Source organism: Equus quagga, chromosome 4, assembly GCF_021613505.1.
Source record: "Equus quagga isolate Etosha38 chromosome 4, UCLA_HA_Equagga_1.0, whole genome shotgun sequence".
Taxonomy (NCBI): Eukaryota; Metazoa; Chordata; class Mammalia; order Perissodactyla; family Equidae; genus Equus; species Equus quagga.
Window position 1 is genome coordinate 139,984,030 of NC_060270.1, and position 15,858 is coordinate 139,999,887.

General features: G+C 49.7%; 1 protein-coding gene across 2 annotated transcripts in view; it reads left to right on the forward strand.

Annotated features, from left to right (window-relative positions):
• Positions 1-15,858, forward strand: part of NRP2 (neuropilin 2) — a 112,226-nt gene that overhangs the window by 88,848 nt on the left and 7,520 nt on the right. The window contains exon 16 of one of the 2 annotated variants that reach the window (XM_046658117.1): positions 2,142-5,600. The exons of the other annotated variant lie outside the window; for it this stretch is intronic. Within the exon in view, the coding sequence (XP_046514073.1) occupies positions 2,142-2,422 (281 nt within the window). The 3' untranslated portion in view covers positions 2,423-5,600. Of the gene's footprint in view, positions 1-2,141; positions 5,601-15,858 lie in introns of those variants that run through there. 2 annotated transcript variants of the gene reach the window in all.

Here is a 15,858-nt window from a genome sequence, read left to right on the forward strand (position 1 = left end):
TGGAGCCAAACCGAAATCGGACAACCCAAGGACCCCCTTTGGGGAGGGGGTGGCACTGAGGAACTCAGGCCATTGCTGCACACTTTGTTGCTTCTCGTGCATTCTTCTGAGCCCACAGGAAGATCCTGGCAGGATGGTTGCCAGGCAGCAGAGACTCTTGGTGACCTGAATAATGAGTTGACACACCAGTTCACTGTGACTCACAAGCTGGCCATTTCAAGGAGCCGTTTTCTGTGCCTTGCTTTCTCTCTTTCTATCTCTCTGTTTCTGTGCATAATTTCAATCTGGTCACAGAGAGAGAAAAAGAGAGAGAGAGGGAGAGGGAGCTTTCTCAGCTCCACTAATGAAATTATTAAATGATAGAAATGGTTTGGGGATAGAGAAAAATAGAGTGGGAGGTCATGAATAGGAGAATGTAGAAAGGGGAGGTGGGGGTCATGGGACTCTGGGATCCTTTCCCCACCGCAAGAGCTGGCCATGTGGCTGCCAGGGTGTACACTGGGTGACACTTCCTTGTCAAAGCCCCTGCAATACTGGGGCACTCCTGCGGGCCCGAGAAGCACCGCTGAGCGCTGTGCCTTCATGGAGGGGGGCCCTAATACTAGAGGAACCCGTGAATAAGAGTGGACAGGCTCTGAGAGATTTTCCAGGAAAAATGTTTTCATTTTTCGGCCACTTCTGAGGAGACATCAGAAGGGCTGGCCCACCCCTCAGCTCTTCTCCAAATCAAAAAGAGGAGTTCTGGTGTCAGGGCTGCAGGAGTTGGCCAACACTGACTCAGAAATAGCCGTCTTCACCTCAGCTCTGTCTTTTCATCACAAACATTTATGGAGCCCTCTTTGTGCATACCCTGAGGTAGAAACCAAGATGAGAGCAGGTTCTTCTGCTTGAGGAGCTCCGAGCCTCCTGGGGGAGCCGTGAAAACATAAGCGAGCCCTGTCTGCATCTTGGGCAGTGATGCACCCGCAGAGCAGACCGACAGTGCGTGAAGAAGGCAGCGGCGCTTCCCCCGGGGTAGCCCGCGGTTAGAGGGGATACAGCTTTCTGGCCACCACCACTTGATGTAAGCAGCGAGGGAGAAATTTTTCACAGGTTAAGCATACATCATTTTTCAGAAGTAAAGATCATGTCTGGTTTTGGCAAGCTCAAAAGCTCCTAGTCCCATTCTGGGCCAGATTTTTATCTGATGTAAATCTTTGGGAGAATCAAGTTGTAGCACTGTTTTGCATCAAGTGGGACTCTCGCCAGTCTTTCCCCAGAGTTACCCTGGGCTTAAATCTGCTACATCATCTCCATGGCAACCTGAGGCCGGCCAGGGAATGTGCTTGCCTCCTAAATCCTCTGCTAGCTTCTCTTCTCTCCTCCGTCTTTTCTGTGATTAAGAATGATCTCCCCGTCTTTGCTCTCACTCTCGCTCTTACATACCCACTGTCATTCGGTGCCCACATTTTTTGTTGCAACGCCTTTCCAATCCGCTTATAAAATCCTCCATCCAATTAAAAAATGAAGATGCATTAGTCATTGCTCGACAGCGATAATTGACCTGTTTAGACAAGACCAGGCTGATTTCAATGGGCATGGAAGCCTTGGCAAGCCAAAGTGGAATTTACCTTCAAGTCTAGCCAGCCTAATTAATACATTGTTTGAGAATGCTGGCCAGCCAGACCCAATATTGTATTTCCACCCCTTTGGAGAATCAGCCTTACCGAATCCCAGAAGTCGTTTCAGCATCATTTACTTGTGTGTACTCGTGTGTGGATGTGTGTGAATTGTGAGGCTTCCATAGATTGCAGAGTAATTGTGGTTTAACAGGGAGAAGAAAAGAGCTTTGTAATCACACAGCCCTTGAGTCCCTTCCTTACTATCACTTGCTGTCTAACCACTGTGTTCCTTTAACTCTCTGAGCCTGCTTGCTCTTCTGTAAAATGGGTCTGACAGTGGCTCCCTCATAGGGTTGTGCGTAGTAGACAATATCAGTCATTTAAAAGTGCTCGACACCAACTAAATACTCAGTGCCATCCTGGGCCCGCCCCTTCCCCATCCACTCCAAAGCATGTGTGTGTTTCTTCTTTTTTTCAGTTAATTTTTTTATTAGTCTGCATGCTCTCAGCCTAGCAACCCTCTCTGTGTCTCTCCACCAGGGGGCACGCTCCTGCCAGGGACCGAGCCCACAGTGGACACGGTGCCCGTGCAGCCCATCCCAGCCTACTGGTATTACCTAATGGCCGCCGGGGGCGCCGTGCTGGTGCTGGTCTCCATCGCGCTGGCCCTGGTGCTCCACTACCACCGCTTCCGCTATGCGGCCAAGAAGACCGATCACTCCATCACCTACAAAACCTCCCAGTACTCCAACGGGGCCCCTCTGGCGGTGGAGCCCACCCTAACCATTAAGCTAGAGCAAGAGCACAGCTCGCACTGCTGAGGCCGAAGCAAGGACCGCATCCAAACAGACGAGAAAGACTGCTACCCCGTGGCCTGATTTTGCACTTTTTCTCCTCGCCTAGTCTCTGTGTGAGCTCTCAGACACCTCCCTCTCGGGCCCAAACCCTGTGTGTTCTTGTCCATCCTGACCATTCTCCTTGGGTTCTTCTTTTGTTGATTCCAAGCCAACCAACCCAACTCTAATGCTGCATCTTGGGATATGAGAAAAGACAACCCTAAGCGCTTCATGACTCAAGGCCCAGCCGGTTTTCTTCCAGAGACTGGCCCCTGTCCCTTCCCCTTGCCTTACCCCATCCCCCCTCTCGGTGGGCAGTCTGCCGGAGCCCTGAGGGGGAACCTGGATCTGTGTGTTTGTACATAGAATACATTGTGCGTGTGAACAGCTCCGTGTGTGTGTGTGGGTGAGAGAGAGACTGGTTCATTGAGGGGGGCGTGTGGGTGTGTTCAGAGAGGGCCCCCCTTAACTCTTGTGTTACTTCTCCAGGGGTACATTTTACAGAAAATAATATACTGTACTAGTTTTGTTTACCTGGAGAAGAGATTGAAGCTTTTGTTGCCTTATCTAGCTCTGGCTGGGTTTCTGTTGGCTACCATTGTCATCTCCAGGTACCTAAAAAACTAGAGGCCACATGAAATGAAATGTGGCCCTTCCCACCCTATTCCCATTCCCAACCCACCTGCCCAGGAGGAAGGTTCCCCCAGTGCACTCGGACGTGACCTGTTGTCGTGTCTCCTGGCGTCTTGGAAGTAACAAGACAGCAGCCATTGCGTGCATGCGAACCGCCTCTACTTCCAGCCCTGAAGCAAATCTGTCTCATGTTGCCTTATAAACGAGAAGCTCATAATGAATGTTTAGCTTTTATTGGTTAAGTCCAACCTTGGAATAAGTCATAGAGAATAACAAACCTGAGACTGAGGTCGGCAAAGCAGTAGCCTGTTGAAGTTTAGAGCAGGAGGGGATAGAGGGGAAAAGGGAGGAGAAGAAAAGACTAAATGTTGTCTTTTAAAAGTCTCCTCACTCCAATGGATTCATTGTGCCCAACTTGGGATGGAGTCGAGGACAAAGGTTAAAAACCGTCTTCTTGGTATTCCATTGGTCATTGTGACAGCATTTGTAAAATACGGGGGAAAGGGATCGTTTGCTTTCCTCTCATGGTGTCAATGTGTGCCTGAATCTATAGCCGCTAAAACATAAGGCTGTCCACCTGACTGACTTAAACATTACGAGAGAATAAAAGTCATCATTTTTTTAATGTACCATTGTGCTACCCCTTAAAGCATCCATAGCATCTGGCCAATGCACTCCCATAGGCTGGCCTGGCATCTCCAGATGTCGCTGCCTCATCAGGAGAAGCTATAAGGGAGATAAATCCATTGCTGCCCATTTGTCCTTCTTAGCAACACAGGGAGGGGGATGTTAGAGATAAATTGCCTAATGATATTGTACAAAGGATGGATTCAATAATGAAGTCAATTGCATTGATAGAAGATGCGTATTTTAACGAGATTCCCGGTGTGCTGGGGCTCAGCCTTGGGGTATTTATTTCTCACCTTCCTGCTAGCAATCCACTGGGGATGAGTAACATTCTCTCCAAAGATGGTTGCCTGGGCTCAAAGCCTCCAGGTACCTTCTGAGAACAAAATACTGATGATTTTTTTTTTTTTTTTTTTTTGGCTGCTTAGGAGAGAGAGACTTTTAGCATTCTTTCAGAATATCCACACAGGTCCCTCCAGCACACACACTCACTTTCACATCTGGTTTGTTTCATCCTCCTGAAAGCATAGTGCTCCCCCACTCTTATTCTATTTCAAAGAGCAATTCTGTCTCAACCACGGCAGCGCTGCCAAGAAAGCAAAGATGAAAGGATAGAGCGAGAGCTACCTTGAGATTCCAAGATGTGTCCTACCCCAGCTGAAGATGGAGAAAGAAGTGGGGTGGGGAGCCCAGGACACCAGGTGATGAACTCCATGCTGGTCACTAAGGCTGTTTCATCTTAGGTGTCCACATCCAGTCGTGCGTTTGGGGCCAGGCATTCCCTCAAAATGATTGGCATCCCTGTAGGCACCCCATGGAGGTGTGGTGTCGGGACATTACGCTGGAAAATCCAGCCAGTGTAGCAACTGTCTGAGTTACCATGTACCCTAGAGGATTTCCCTGCTTTAAAAGAAGATGACAACAACTTTGTGAATTTGCTCTATCTGTATCTGATGCCCCGTGTGGCATCACCTTTAGGTATGTGCCATAGTTGAGACTAGGAGACTGCTCAAATCTGTGTGAAGCCCATGATGCACTCCAGCTGGGGAATGTCACACTTCCCACCCTCTCTCTCTCTCCCTCTCTTCTCTTTCTGTCTCTCTGTCTCTCTCTCTCTCTCTGGGGCCCCAGCAACTTTCATAGTATCATCCAGGTGCTATGCTAAAAGGGCAGCTCTTCTGCAAAATCATGCCTTGCAGCTTTAAAAAGCAAAATTCTGTATTTCATAGAGGGAGAGAAAGGTCACTCTCTTCTAGGAAAAGAGACTGGCCGGGCGAATGCATGCATGCATGTGTCTAGAGTTGCTTCTCAGAAGACAAGGAGGTGATAGCAACTACTAAAATGTAAATGAATGAATGAATGAATTGAAGGTCTAGCTTGACTGGTAAAGTTCTTGCCTTAGTAGAGGTTTCATGTCAACAGCTCCAGGAGGAAAACCCTCATCTCTGGGGTGAAAAATCCCCTCCTGATATGATGCCAGCAATCACTCTCCCCTAATTGCTGGTGACGGCAGGAAACAAAATCGTAGCCTTGCCATTGACAAACCAGGATGCTGAAAATAAAGTGAAATTGTCTTTTCCCTTATCCCACGCTTTTGGGATTAAAGCCAGAATAGGATAGGAAATTCAGTAATATTTCTGAGGTTGATACCTCATCTTTTAAAAGGCCCTGTCTTTCAAAGGAAACTGGCAGGCAAGCAAACACCTAAATAACCGAAAATTACCAAAGAACAACAGCAAAACAAGAAAACTTAAAGATTTTTACTTCCTATTCTTCTCCCTTCTCCCTGTAACCGCGACGTCCCCTGCATTGCTCAGTTGCCTGTGTGTCAAAATAACTTGTGGACGTTGGAAACTATTTGAAAATGTATTGTGTGGAATGTAATAAAATGATGATATTTTTATACAAACATCTGGGTTTTTTTTCCTTTGCCTATGAGAACAAAGTTGAAATGGAGGCTTTGAACAAATTGACGTTTCCCAAGTTTACACTTCGCCTTCTGAGCTCCAGGGCGCTTCGGTGGGTGGTAGCTGGGTTCTTGAGGCTGGATGCCAGCTTTTCCTTCCTTTATTTTTATTGCTGCTTGTTAGGAGTTTTATCCAATTTGTGCAGCTGAGCCAACTTTTATGATTGGTGTGGGATTTTGCAGAAGTTGCTAAGTGCTAAATTGCTCAATGTGATTCCACAAAATTTCTCTTGATGGCAAATCTCTGGAGGTTGGACTCTACTTTCAAAGGGCCCCAGGGGGAGTGGGACCAGTGAAGTTGAAGCGTGTACTCGGCTCTATGGAGACAGATGGCTTCCTTTGGAGAAGAAGTGGCGACATCTTACCCCTTGCCTACCAAATTATTACTTCCACGGGGACGTTGATCTCCAATTTATGAGCACTTTCCCAGACGAAACGGGAACTTGTAGCATGTTCAGGACTCAAAGACACTCTAGACTTCATTTTGGAGAAAGGAATGAAGATAATTATATGATTACCGTGAACCTGGAACTATCAGGGTGGAACATTTTGTGAAAGCAACATTCTATAAAAACCTGGAGGAGAGGGGCTCGGGGAAACTTATCCAAAAAGACAGATCTTGTTTGACAAGTATTTTTCCTTGGTTCTCCTCTTTGGGTAGTTGGTGGTTAGTTATATAAAATATTTCCATCAGACTTCTATCAGATTAGGGGAAAAGATCGAGGAGATATGAACTCCCAGCTGCTCAGTGTTTCTAGATGGTGGTCCAGAAGAGATTGTGGCAGGATTTCCCACTGTTGCCCCTAATGGAGTGTATTGGCAGCATTCCATCAAGCCAGCAGCCTTCCTCAAGGGTCCCAGAACCAGCCTTAAAGGTTCTAAGAAAAGAGGCGTGTCCAGGAGACCCTGTTTCTGCAGAGTCCCACATTTCTTCCTCTCCAGACCTCCATCTCGGAAGGAGCGGTTTTTACAGCCACAACCTGTCCAAATGTGCTGAAAAGAAACGGGGTTCTGGTCTTCATGTCTTACAGGAAGCTCAGTCCAGATGGCTCAGCATAGACGCCACTGTCTGTCCCCTGCGGGAGAATGGAGTAGAATGTCCATGATTAGAACCTTGTTTGTTGCTCTAATGATGAGCATAATTACTCATTTTGTCTAAATAACATTTGCCTTTCCTTAAAACATTTATTCCTATTAGTAAAGGATGAAATGGAAGCATCTCGAAAGTACTTATTTCAAGCAGAGATCTAGGCTCAGTCAACATTTTCCTGACTGGGACCAAATTTGCCAGACTGAATTAAATTAGCCGTTGCTCATGCTTCCTTGATGTGGCTGGATTTGGAGACACCTTTGAGAATTTCATCAATCCTACCTGCCTTGGGTCTAGTCCCCAGGCTTATTCTGGAAGTACTCTCTCTTCCCCAAAAGGGCAAACACGGTTAGGTCTCTAATCTTAGGCATCAAACACAGCACTTGCTATCAGTGTGGTATTTCAGACCTAGCCAAGCATAAATGTTACAGAAATTGTGCTTCCATGGACCATAAATACCAGATGTCGAGGCCCATTGTGGTCTCTTTTGGCTCCTACCTGGCCCTTTATGATGGTTTAAACATGCGTTCTTGCTGTTAAAGCAAGATGCTGCCCTCCTAGCCCTGTAACGGACACCCGGCCCATCTGCGTGGACTGTGTCTGTGCTCTCCATCTCTCTCCACTGCCTCTGCGGTTGTTGGCACAAACGTTGTGGCCTTTCTCTAATCTTTGATGAAAAGAGCTTCATGTTTAAGTTTTGATTTGTCTGTGTTGTGGCCACACATCTGAGCCAAACTGCCGATCTGTAGGTGTGGCTCGTTTTCGCTCTAATTGTGCGCATCGCTGGGGCTCTCACAGCTGCAATTGGCCTTTCATCCTCTTCAGTGATGGCCCAAAGAAAACACAAAACAAATCCAACCAGAGAAAAAGGAGGAGAGAGGGGAACACAGCTGAAGGTCTTAAATCAGCAGGGAAAAGAGTCGCCTTATGTAAATAAATTAAAAGCTAGGCCTAGGGTAGGATTTAATTAAGCCTGATATAGATCAGGTGCACCAGAGTGTGTCTAGAGGTTAGTCACAACCAGAAACCCACTCCCTCAGAAGACAGCAGGCCACAGCCTCCACCTCAGTACTTTTGCACGAGCTGTGAGGAGGATCCCGTTTGGCCCCAAACCTAAGCACTGAAGAGATATGACATTTGGGGAATCGCCAAAGATCAAAACTCCCTTCAGCATGGTATGGCACAATGGAGCGCCAAGGTGCTTCCGGGCAGCCAGCAGGAGCCACACTCGCCCCAAGCCCAGGGGGCAGGACACCCTGAATCTTTCTCCTCTCTTCTGGGTGGAGTCGGTGTTCTTGGGCTTTGCTGTCACTGACCTCCAAGAGCCAAAAAAAGACCCTAAAGTCCCAAGGACATTGGACCAAAAAGTAGGAGTGGTCATTTGAAGAGTCAGCGACAGACATGCTGGTGGCAGGACTTGGCGCTGAGTGGGGAAACGCCTTTTCTTGGAGGCTCCTGACCAGAGCGTTGACTGATCCTGAAGGGGACTGTCGGGGGAAACTTCAGGATAGTAACAGGCTTGGTTTCTCTTCTTTTCTTTTCTAAGCTTACAAGTTGACACAGCTTAGATTTACAACTTATACATGACTACATCCTCAAAAAGTGCAAATAATACAGAAAAAGCAGAACTCCATTTCTTTGTCAGTCAGTCTCAGTCTTCTCCCCGGAGGTGACCAGCAGAGGTGGTTTGCTGTATACATTTGCAGGCCTTGTTTTATACCTCGGCAAACACAGATCTTCACGTCCCCTCATGTCGTTGGCTTGCTTGGGGTTTGGTTTGGTTCTGTGCAAATGGTGTCACCATGTGTGTTTCTTCCCTTTATGGGACAACTTGCTTCTTTTCATTTGACGAAGTCTGGAGGCTACTTCGGTACACCCCGACAGATTGACCCCACCCTTCTTAGCTGTTGTACAGCCTTCCACGTTGTGTTGATGCACCATAGTTTATTAACTGCTCCCCTGCTGTGGGCACTCAGGTTGTGTGTAGTTGTTACGCTGTTATAAACCATACTGCAGTGAACATCCTTCAAGTTGGCTCTTTGTACACATTTCGGTAGGGTAGGATATCTAGGTCAGACGGCATGCCTGTTTTCACTTCAATAGTTGCTTCAAATGGCTGATGTTCACCCTTTTCAGGGAACCATCCTCGTTTGAGAGAGTAGCAAATGGGTGGACGTCCTGGGTTATACCCCTGCCGTATTTGCACAAGCCACACCATCTCTGCGACTACCCCCTCTCTCTAAGGCAGGAGGAGCGCTTGCAAAAGGAGACTCCGGGTAGTTTCAGCTGAAGGGAATTTTAATCACAGGGACTTGTTTTAACCACCAATTTGTGGAGAATGTGGGCCCGGCTGTAAGTGGCAGCACCCCGACGCTCAGGCAGCAGTGGCACGGGAGCAAATTCCCTCCTGGCTCAGCAGCAACCCTGGTCTCCGCGATTAATGAGTTGCACTTGGTTTCTTCCAAGAATGACTGTGCTGTGCCTTGCTGTTATTTATTTATGTTTTCTACTAAAAAATTCATGTAAAAAACATCCTTTAAGGTCAGTGCACCGCATTGTGCTGCAGACAGAAATGAAATTCCAGCAGCCACAAGTAGGCCTACGTGCCAGCAGAGAGTCTCCGGTCCCTGGGGCCTTGAGACCAAGGCCCCATCCTCATCCTGCGAGGAGTCGGCCTTCTTGGCTGCAAGGAGGTGTCCAGCCTCCTTCCGAGGAGGTTTAGGGCTGATGGGACTGAGTAGGGGCACCAGGCAGCAAGGCCCTTTTCTAGGGAGAGGCTTCTCTGTGCCAGCAAAGCTGCAGGTTCCAGATGGCTCCAGCCAGGAGTGGCAGGTAGAGGAGGAGAAGAGGGACCTGTTCGTGGGAAACACCATCTCCCCCCAGAACGCTGCCTGAGTCCTGCTGTGCACTGAGACGCAGGGCTGGTGGGGACGCGACTTGCACTTGAGCATCATGGGCAGTGTCAACAGCCAGATAGGGCTTTACGGGTGTCTTCTGGCCTGCCGGAAGTCCAGGACTGCTCACTCTTGGCCATGGGGCTTGGGTGGATAACTGGAGGGCTCAGGGAAGATAGCAGCATGAGCGCGAGGTGTGGGTGAGTGGGAGACAGGTAACTACACACACACACACACACACACACACATGCACGCCCAAGCCGTGTTTCATCTACTGTGCAAAATTCAACCCTTTTGATGTCAGTAACTACCATGTCCCAAAGCAGAGGCTCTGACCCAGAACCAGAGCCAGCGTACACTGGGTCTCGCCTTTCAGGGCAGTGCTCTCTTCCCCAGGCGCAGGACTCGTTAACAGGATGTCTGGACCAGAGTTCTCTGTGACTTGTTAGAGAGCAGCCAGCTCCAGTAACGATGGGAGTGCACGTGGAGAAAGCTTTGAGCTGGAGGCGGCCTTGACAAAGCCCGTTCTCAGCCACCTGCTGGTTCCCGAGGCTGCGTTTCAGCACAGTCTGCTAAAGAAACTCCTCGTCCCTTTGTGTTTCCTTACTGCCGCCAAGGGGCTGGGAGAAAGGGCCTAAGGACCTCGGGGCCCCGTGGGCTTCTCGTTACTTCTCTAGGGCAGTTCCGACAGCTGGGATTGAGGTAGGAAGAAAGGCATTAGGACCCAGGTGGGGGCTGACATGGGTTGTCAAAGGAGCCCCCAGGCTGCTCATCCTCCTCGGCCAACCAGCCAACTGCAGACCAAGAGAGTGAGTCACCATAGCGCGCCCACGATGCCAACATCGCCCGGCTCTGCAGCTCATGAGAGGGCCACCATCCCCTCTTTCCCCAAGAAGGATCTGTCTCCACCCTCTGCTCTGTGCAGGTGTTGTTCGTCTTCAACCTCCAACCTCCCCTCTGCACCTTCCCCCTCTTGGTGGCCCCTTCTCTTCTCCTCTGGCATTCTTGCACTTTGTCTGCCCTTTCTCCACCAAAGCCTGCTCCCAGAAAAGCTGGGTCAGATTCCTGCACACAAAGCTTAACTGGTTTCCTCCTCCAAGTGGTTACATTCTTATGGGAGAGCAGACTAAAGCCGGAGGAATCATTCTCTTATAATTACAGTCCTTGGTCACCAGCAAGCTTCTGGGGGAAATATGTCTTGAATGGGCAGAGAGAGGTACCTTCTTGGAACCCCTATAATCTTACTATTATTCATTCTCGTGGTCGGAGGAGTTCTGCTTTGAAGTATAGCCAGCTCTTGTGGTGAGATACATGTGTACAGAAAGGGTTTTTCCAAGAACCTACAAAACACGAGGGTCAGCCCTTAAGAAGACGTCGCTTGACACATGGGAAACGGATGCAGTTCTGTTTCTTCAACTCGAGTCTTTTCTGACCCACAAACCACTCCACCTGAGGGGTGTTTCCAGTACACGCACTTTGTGAATGTTGGGACTGAGGAGAGGAAAGCTATCAGAGCCCACTGGGGACCTCCCTGAAAAGTGAAGATTTAAGACTTTTTTCCTCGCATCTCAGGAAAAAATAAGAGTGCAGTGCAGGGAGGGGAGACACTTTTTTCTGAAGTTTTCTGTCTTTCCCACCTTCATACCCTAAGAGAAGATGGCCAACCACAGAAGAGCCTCTTCTTGTTGACGTATCCACTTATGGTGATGGAGACTACCTCTCTGCTTTTCCAAAGACCTAGAGAAAAGGAGAGATTCCAGAATTTTCCTCCATCAGTCTTGCTGTGTTTTTCCAGCCTGCACAATCATGAAACCTATCTTTATAGCTAAACATTTCTCTGGCTGCATTTTTCTTATTTTCACGCCATTGTTGGGGCTCAGTGGAGCCATTCTGGCCTCAGCTGCTTGTCCGCCTCCACACTTGAAAGTATTACTAGGTCATTTCACAGCCGTCTCATTTGCAATTGGTATTTCCAATGCTTTTAGTGTCTCCTCCTAGTTACTCAACTAAAAATAATAGAAAATAATAGCTAAATTCCAGTTCAGACTCTCCTGATAGCTCAACCAACCTCACTTTTCTTTCCCAGCTTGAAAACTCCAAAAAATACTTCTTCTGTGACTTTGCACAGATTTGGCTGTAGCCCAAGAGATAAAAACCCATGATAAAGGGTCTTCTGGTGGTGTTCCACATTCAAGCCAAACCCAGCAAGAAATAAATGGCTCTAAAGTAGCCTGACTCTCTAATGGAGGAGCTTTGGCAAAGTTTCGATCAACATTGGAATTTTGCCTCCTGATAGCAACTGGGGATGAACAAACTGAATGAGAGGAATTAAGTGTGATGGGGGGGGGGTGGCCTTCAGCCAACACTACATGCTACACTGAATTAAACACTTTAAAGGGCCAAGAAATAGCTCCTTGGTCCTTCCTTACTGCTCATTGATTTGGGTCTCGGTGTCGTATCTCCTGCTGGGATCAAAACAAAGTGGCTGAGAGAACATTCTGGAGGCCACTCCCATCTGAACAGGCCCGGGACTTAGCTTGCTCAGGGGTTCAAGAACTTGGAATCAAATTCAACAAGGTTCTAAGTGGCCAAGAGCTTATCCCATGTAAATCACAGCCCCACACGAGGTGTGGAAAATGTGGCTTACCCTCAGTTCTACTGCCTTTCCTGGCCCTCCTTCCTCCATCTCTTCCTCCTTGAAGTGGAAGCGATGGCCCCTGGTACCTGTGAAAATGAGTGATTTCCGTGATGTCCTGTGTGTAAGAGTCTCTTCGATCCTTGCTTCACAGGCTGGGTGCAGTTGAGCGGGTTGGGTGGACGTGTTGGGTCTGACTTTCCGTGTGATTGTATCTGCCCTGCCTCAGTTGAGACAGAGGCTGAAAACCTGGGCGCGGTTTACTCTCCTTGTCAGTGCCTGGATTGCCCATCAGCAGCCCTGGTTCCTAAGCCAAATGAGCAAGGATTGGAAATACGGACCTCGTGGCTGCCCTTTACCTGTCCTCTCATGGTCTTCTCTCCCCACGCCGACCTCAAGATGGAAGCCTCCAGGGAGTGACCAATTCCTGGAGAGGACAGACCTGAGGGAAAACGAGGGTGTGAGCAGTGTGCGGCCATGAAGCCCTTTTCTCTAGAAGTCACCCGTCTACCTTAACTGGCAGCCCTCCTCAGAGCCTGCTCCAGAAAGGTCCCAGAGCTTTCCCATTTTGTTCCCGTAAAGACGATAGAATCCTAAAGCTAGGAAGAACACCAGTGGTTACTTGACGTAGAAGCAACAGACAGTCAGGGAGGCCCATGGCTTGTCCAGGCTCTCACCCCTGGGGCCAGTAGCAGGACACAGATGAGGGGTAGGCCATCTGCTCCCAGTCCGGGGCTCCTCCACATCCCATGCTGCTTCCCTTTGGGTACAGAGTAGAGCTGACCCTGAGCGGTCCTTTGAGTGTCCCTGCTACACGCTCTGGATGGCAAACCCATCGCCAGCTTCAACCGGGCCTCTCAGTCCACTTCTCAGGGTTGACAGGAAGGGGTTTTTTAAAGAAGACCAACATATGTTGGTGAAGTGATCTGTGTGCCAGTGGCCCAGGGACAGACTGTCCTAAGTCACTTATCTAGAAGTAGCCGGTGGTTTGGGGCAGACTCCTCATTCTATAGCAATCCTGTGAAGCTGCTTTCACGAGGCAGAAGGTAGACAGAGCAGCCTCAGCGCCGATGTGCGCACAGTGGACTGTGGGGCTGCAGGGGCCGTGAGAGCGCACGCAGGTCAACATCTCTCTGTGAATGACGGCAGAAAAGCAAACTGACCCCAAAGGGTCTTAATGTAAGAGAAGAAAATGAGGGAGGGGAAGGAGAAGTGAAGTGTGTGTGTGAAGAGACGGGGAATGGGAAAGAAAGACTGGGAGAGCGAGCCTTCCGGGTGGGACCCAGTGGCGCTCGGCGGGGAATTTTCCCGGTTGCGGTTGGGGTGTCTGGGGTGTTGCTCTGCATAGCATGTGTGGTCTTACAGCACCGGGCGGTGTTCCAGACCCCTCGGGGAAGACCTGCCTCCGGAGAGCAGGTTCGTCCCATGACTGGGTACAGCTGTCTGCCATCTGCGCCATAGGGCTGCAGCTGACTGACACAGCACTGGAGAATGTCTCGGTCTTTGGGGTGGAGGCAGCTCCTGGAACAGTCCAGCGGAGGCGTCAATAACTAGCCACCACGGGTCTCTCACTCTGAAAAGCCAGGATAATAGGAGATGGGTGGGATCTTGACTCGCCCCTCACTGTGTGCCTAGCCACCACTCAATGATGCTGGCTGGGGGGGACAGAGACGGGGGGACCGGGCGGGTGGGACACAGGGAGGGGGGAGACTCCAGAGAGGCAAGGAGACTTTTCAGCCTCAGACTTGGATCTCAACGTGAAGACGACCAGGTTTTGTTGAGTTGGGTGGTGTTGGTTTTTTAGTGGTGGTTGCTCTGCTCACTTGAGTACTCAGACTCTTAAATTCCCTCCTGTCACTCAGGAGCTCACTGCTGGTCTGCAGCAGCTGGGGAGGGGCAGAGACCTGACTGTCACCTGGGGAGGTACAGGTGGAGATTTGTGGCCAGACAAGGCAATCTCTTTGAATTCCTTGGTGGATCTAATAAGGATGAATTCAAGCTAAAAATCGAGAGATCAGTGTATGAGTAAAAGGCTCGGGTGCCATGTTGAAACCGTTCCCATCCGTCAGACAGAGGAGGAGCTGGGACGCCCCAGGCCCTGCAGCAGCCTCAGTTCCACGCCCCCTCCTCCTCTCTCCACTGTTCCTTCCTGGCAGAGGCCCAGCCTCAGTGCCCAACGCCTGCCCCGGACGCCGGCCGCTCTGGGGGTCCCTTCACAACGCCCGTTGTCTTTCTGTCTTTCCTCGCCTTTGGCACAGGCGAGGCTTTGCTTCCCCACACAGTGAAAGGCCTCGATGGTAGACACCTGGTCCCAGATGTCTTCGTTTCCCAAAGGCCTCAGTATGGTTCCTGGGCAGCTGGTAAACCCTCTTCATCAGTGATGGTCAGTTGACTGGCTGGTTGGTTAGTTAACGAAGACTGCCCTTTGAAGAACGACAGAAACCAGCCCTCCCTCTCTGAGTAATGCCTGTCGTGAATGTGAGGCCACACGTTTCAGATCATCACATCTTCTGGTTCTGAGACGTCCTGGCAAGTTCCCATCAAAGTGGTGAGCCCTCGATGCCGGCAGACAGCCAGGGCGTGTGTGTCCAGGGGCCCGGGACCCAAGACCAGGCAGACCTCTCTGTTAGGACACAGCAGCAACGACATGGTGGCAGTGGTCCTGCCTATGCCCAGAGAACTTGCGTGCAGACGGGGGGCCTCCCTGGCCCTAATATGGTACTGAGAGTCAGAATGCAGGCTTTGCAGCCACACTGGCCTGAGATTGAATCCACACAGGGGCCCAGAAGGAAATAGGGTCGTGTGAGCACAAAGGTTGAAAGTGGAAGTCATGTGGGTAGTAAGATCAGCTCCGGATCCTTGTTCTCCTAGAGGTGTGGCCCGTTGCACTCCCCCTCATCCACCGCACACTCACAAACACACCCGCCTGCTAACACAGAATCCTGGAAGGTGCTTTCCAAGTGGTTAATTCCAAGCCCTGGCCCCACATTCTTCTGCTGTCTCCTCGCTTCCCTGGCGGGTCTGCATCCTCTGGCTGCCATTTCCCCTCCCAGGGAAGTGCTGCTTCCTCTCTGCCTTGAGTCCGTAGCCCCTTACATCTCCCTCTTCCCAGCTTTGCCTTTTCTTTGCTAGAATTACAGGGACACAGTGCAAGAATGGCACGCTGTCCTGCCAGCATCCTGAGGAGACAGGCTGAGGTTTGCCTACTGGGCTCAACAGAAAAGGAAAGTGGCCCGTGAAGGGCAAAGAGGCTTTTGAGAAAGAAAGCTCTTAATCAAACACAGGTATCAAGAATATTAGCAAGGGGACTAGAGAAAATTGCTATCAAAGTAAATTGCTTTTTGTACAAATGCTCCCTTTATTTGGGTTTTCCCCAGGGTGTCATTCTGTTTTAAGGCTTGGTGAACAGATGCGCTTTTGAAAATGTTGATTAACTTATCCTTTTTCCAATCCCTTCCCACTCACCCCAACTCTTGGGAACAGAGATTATACAAAATCCAAGCCAAGCCTCCAGAGTGTTCTTCTTCACCTTAAGCGGCCTTTGATTCTCCGGGTGCAGAAATCTCAGCCGCATCT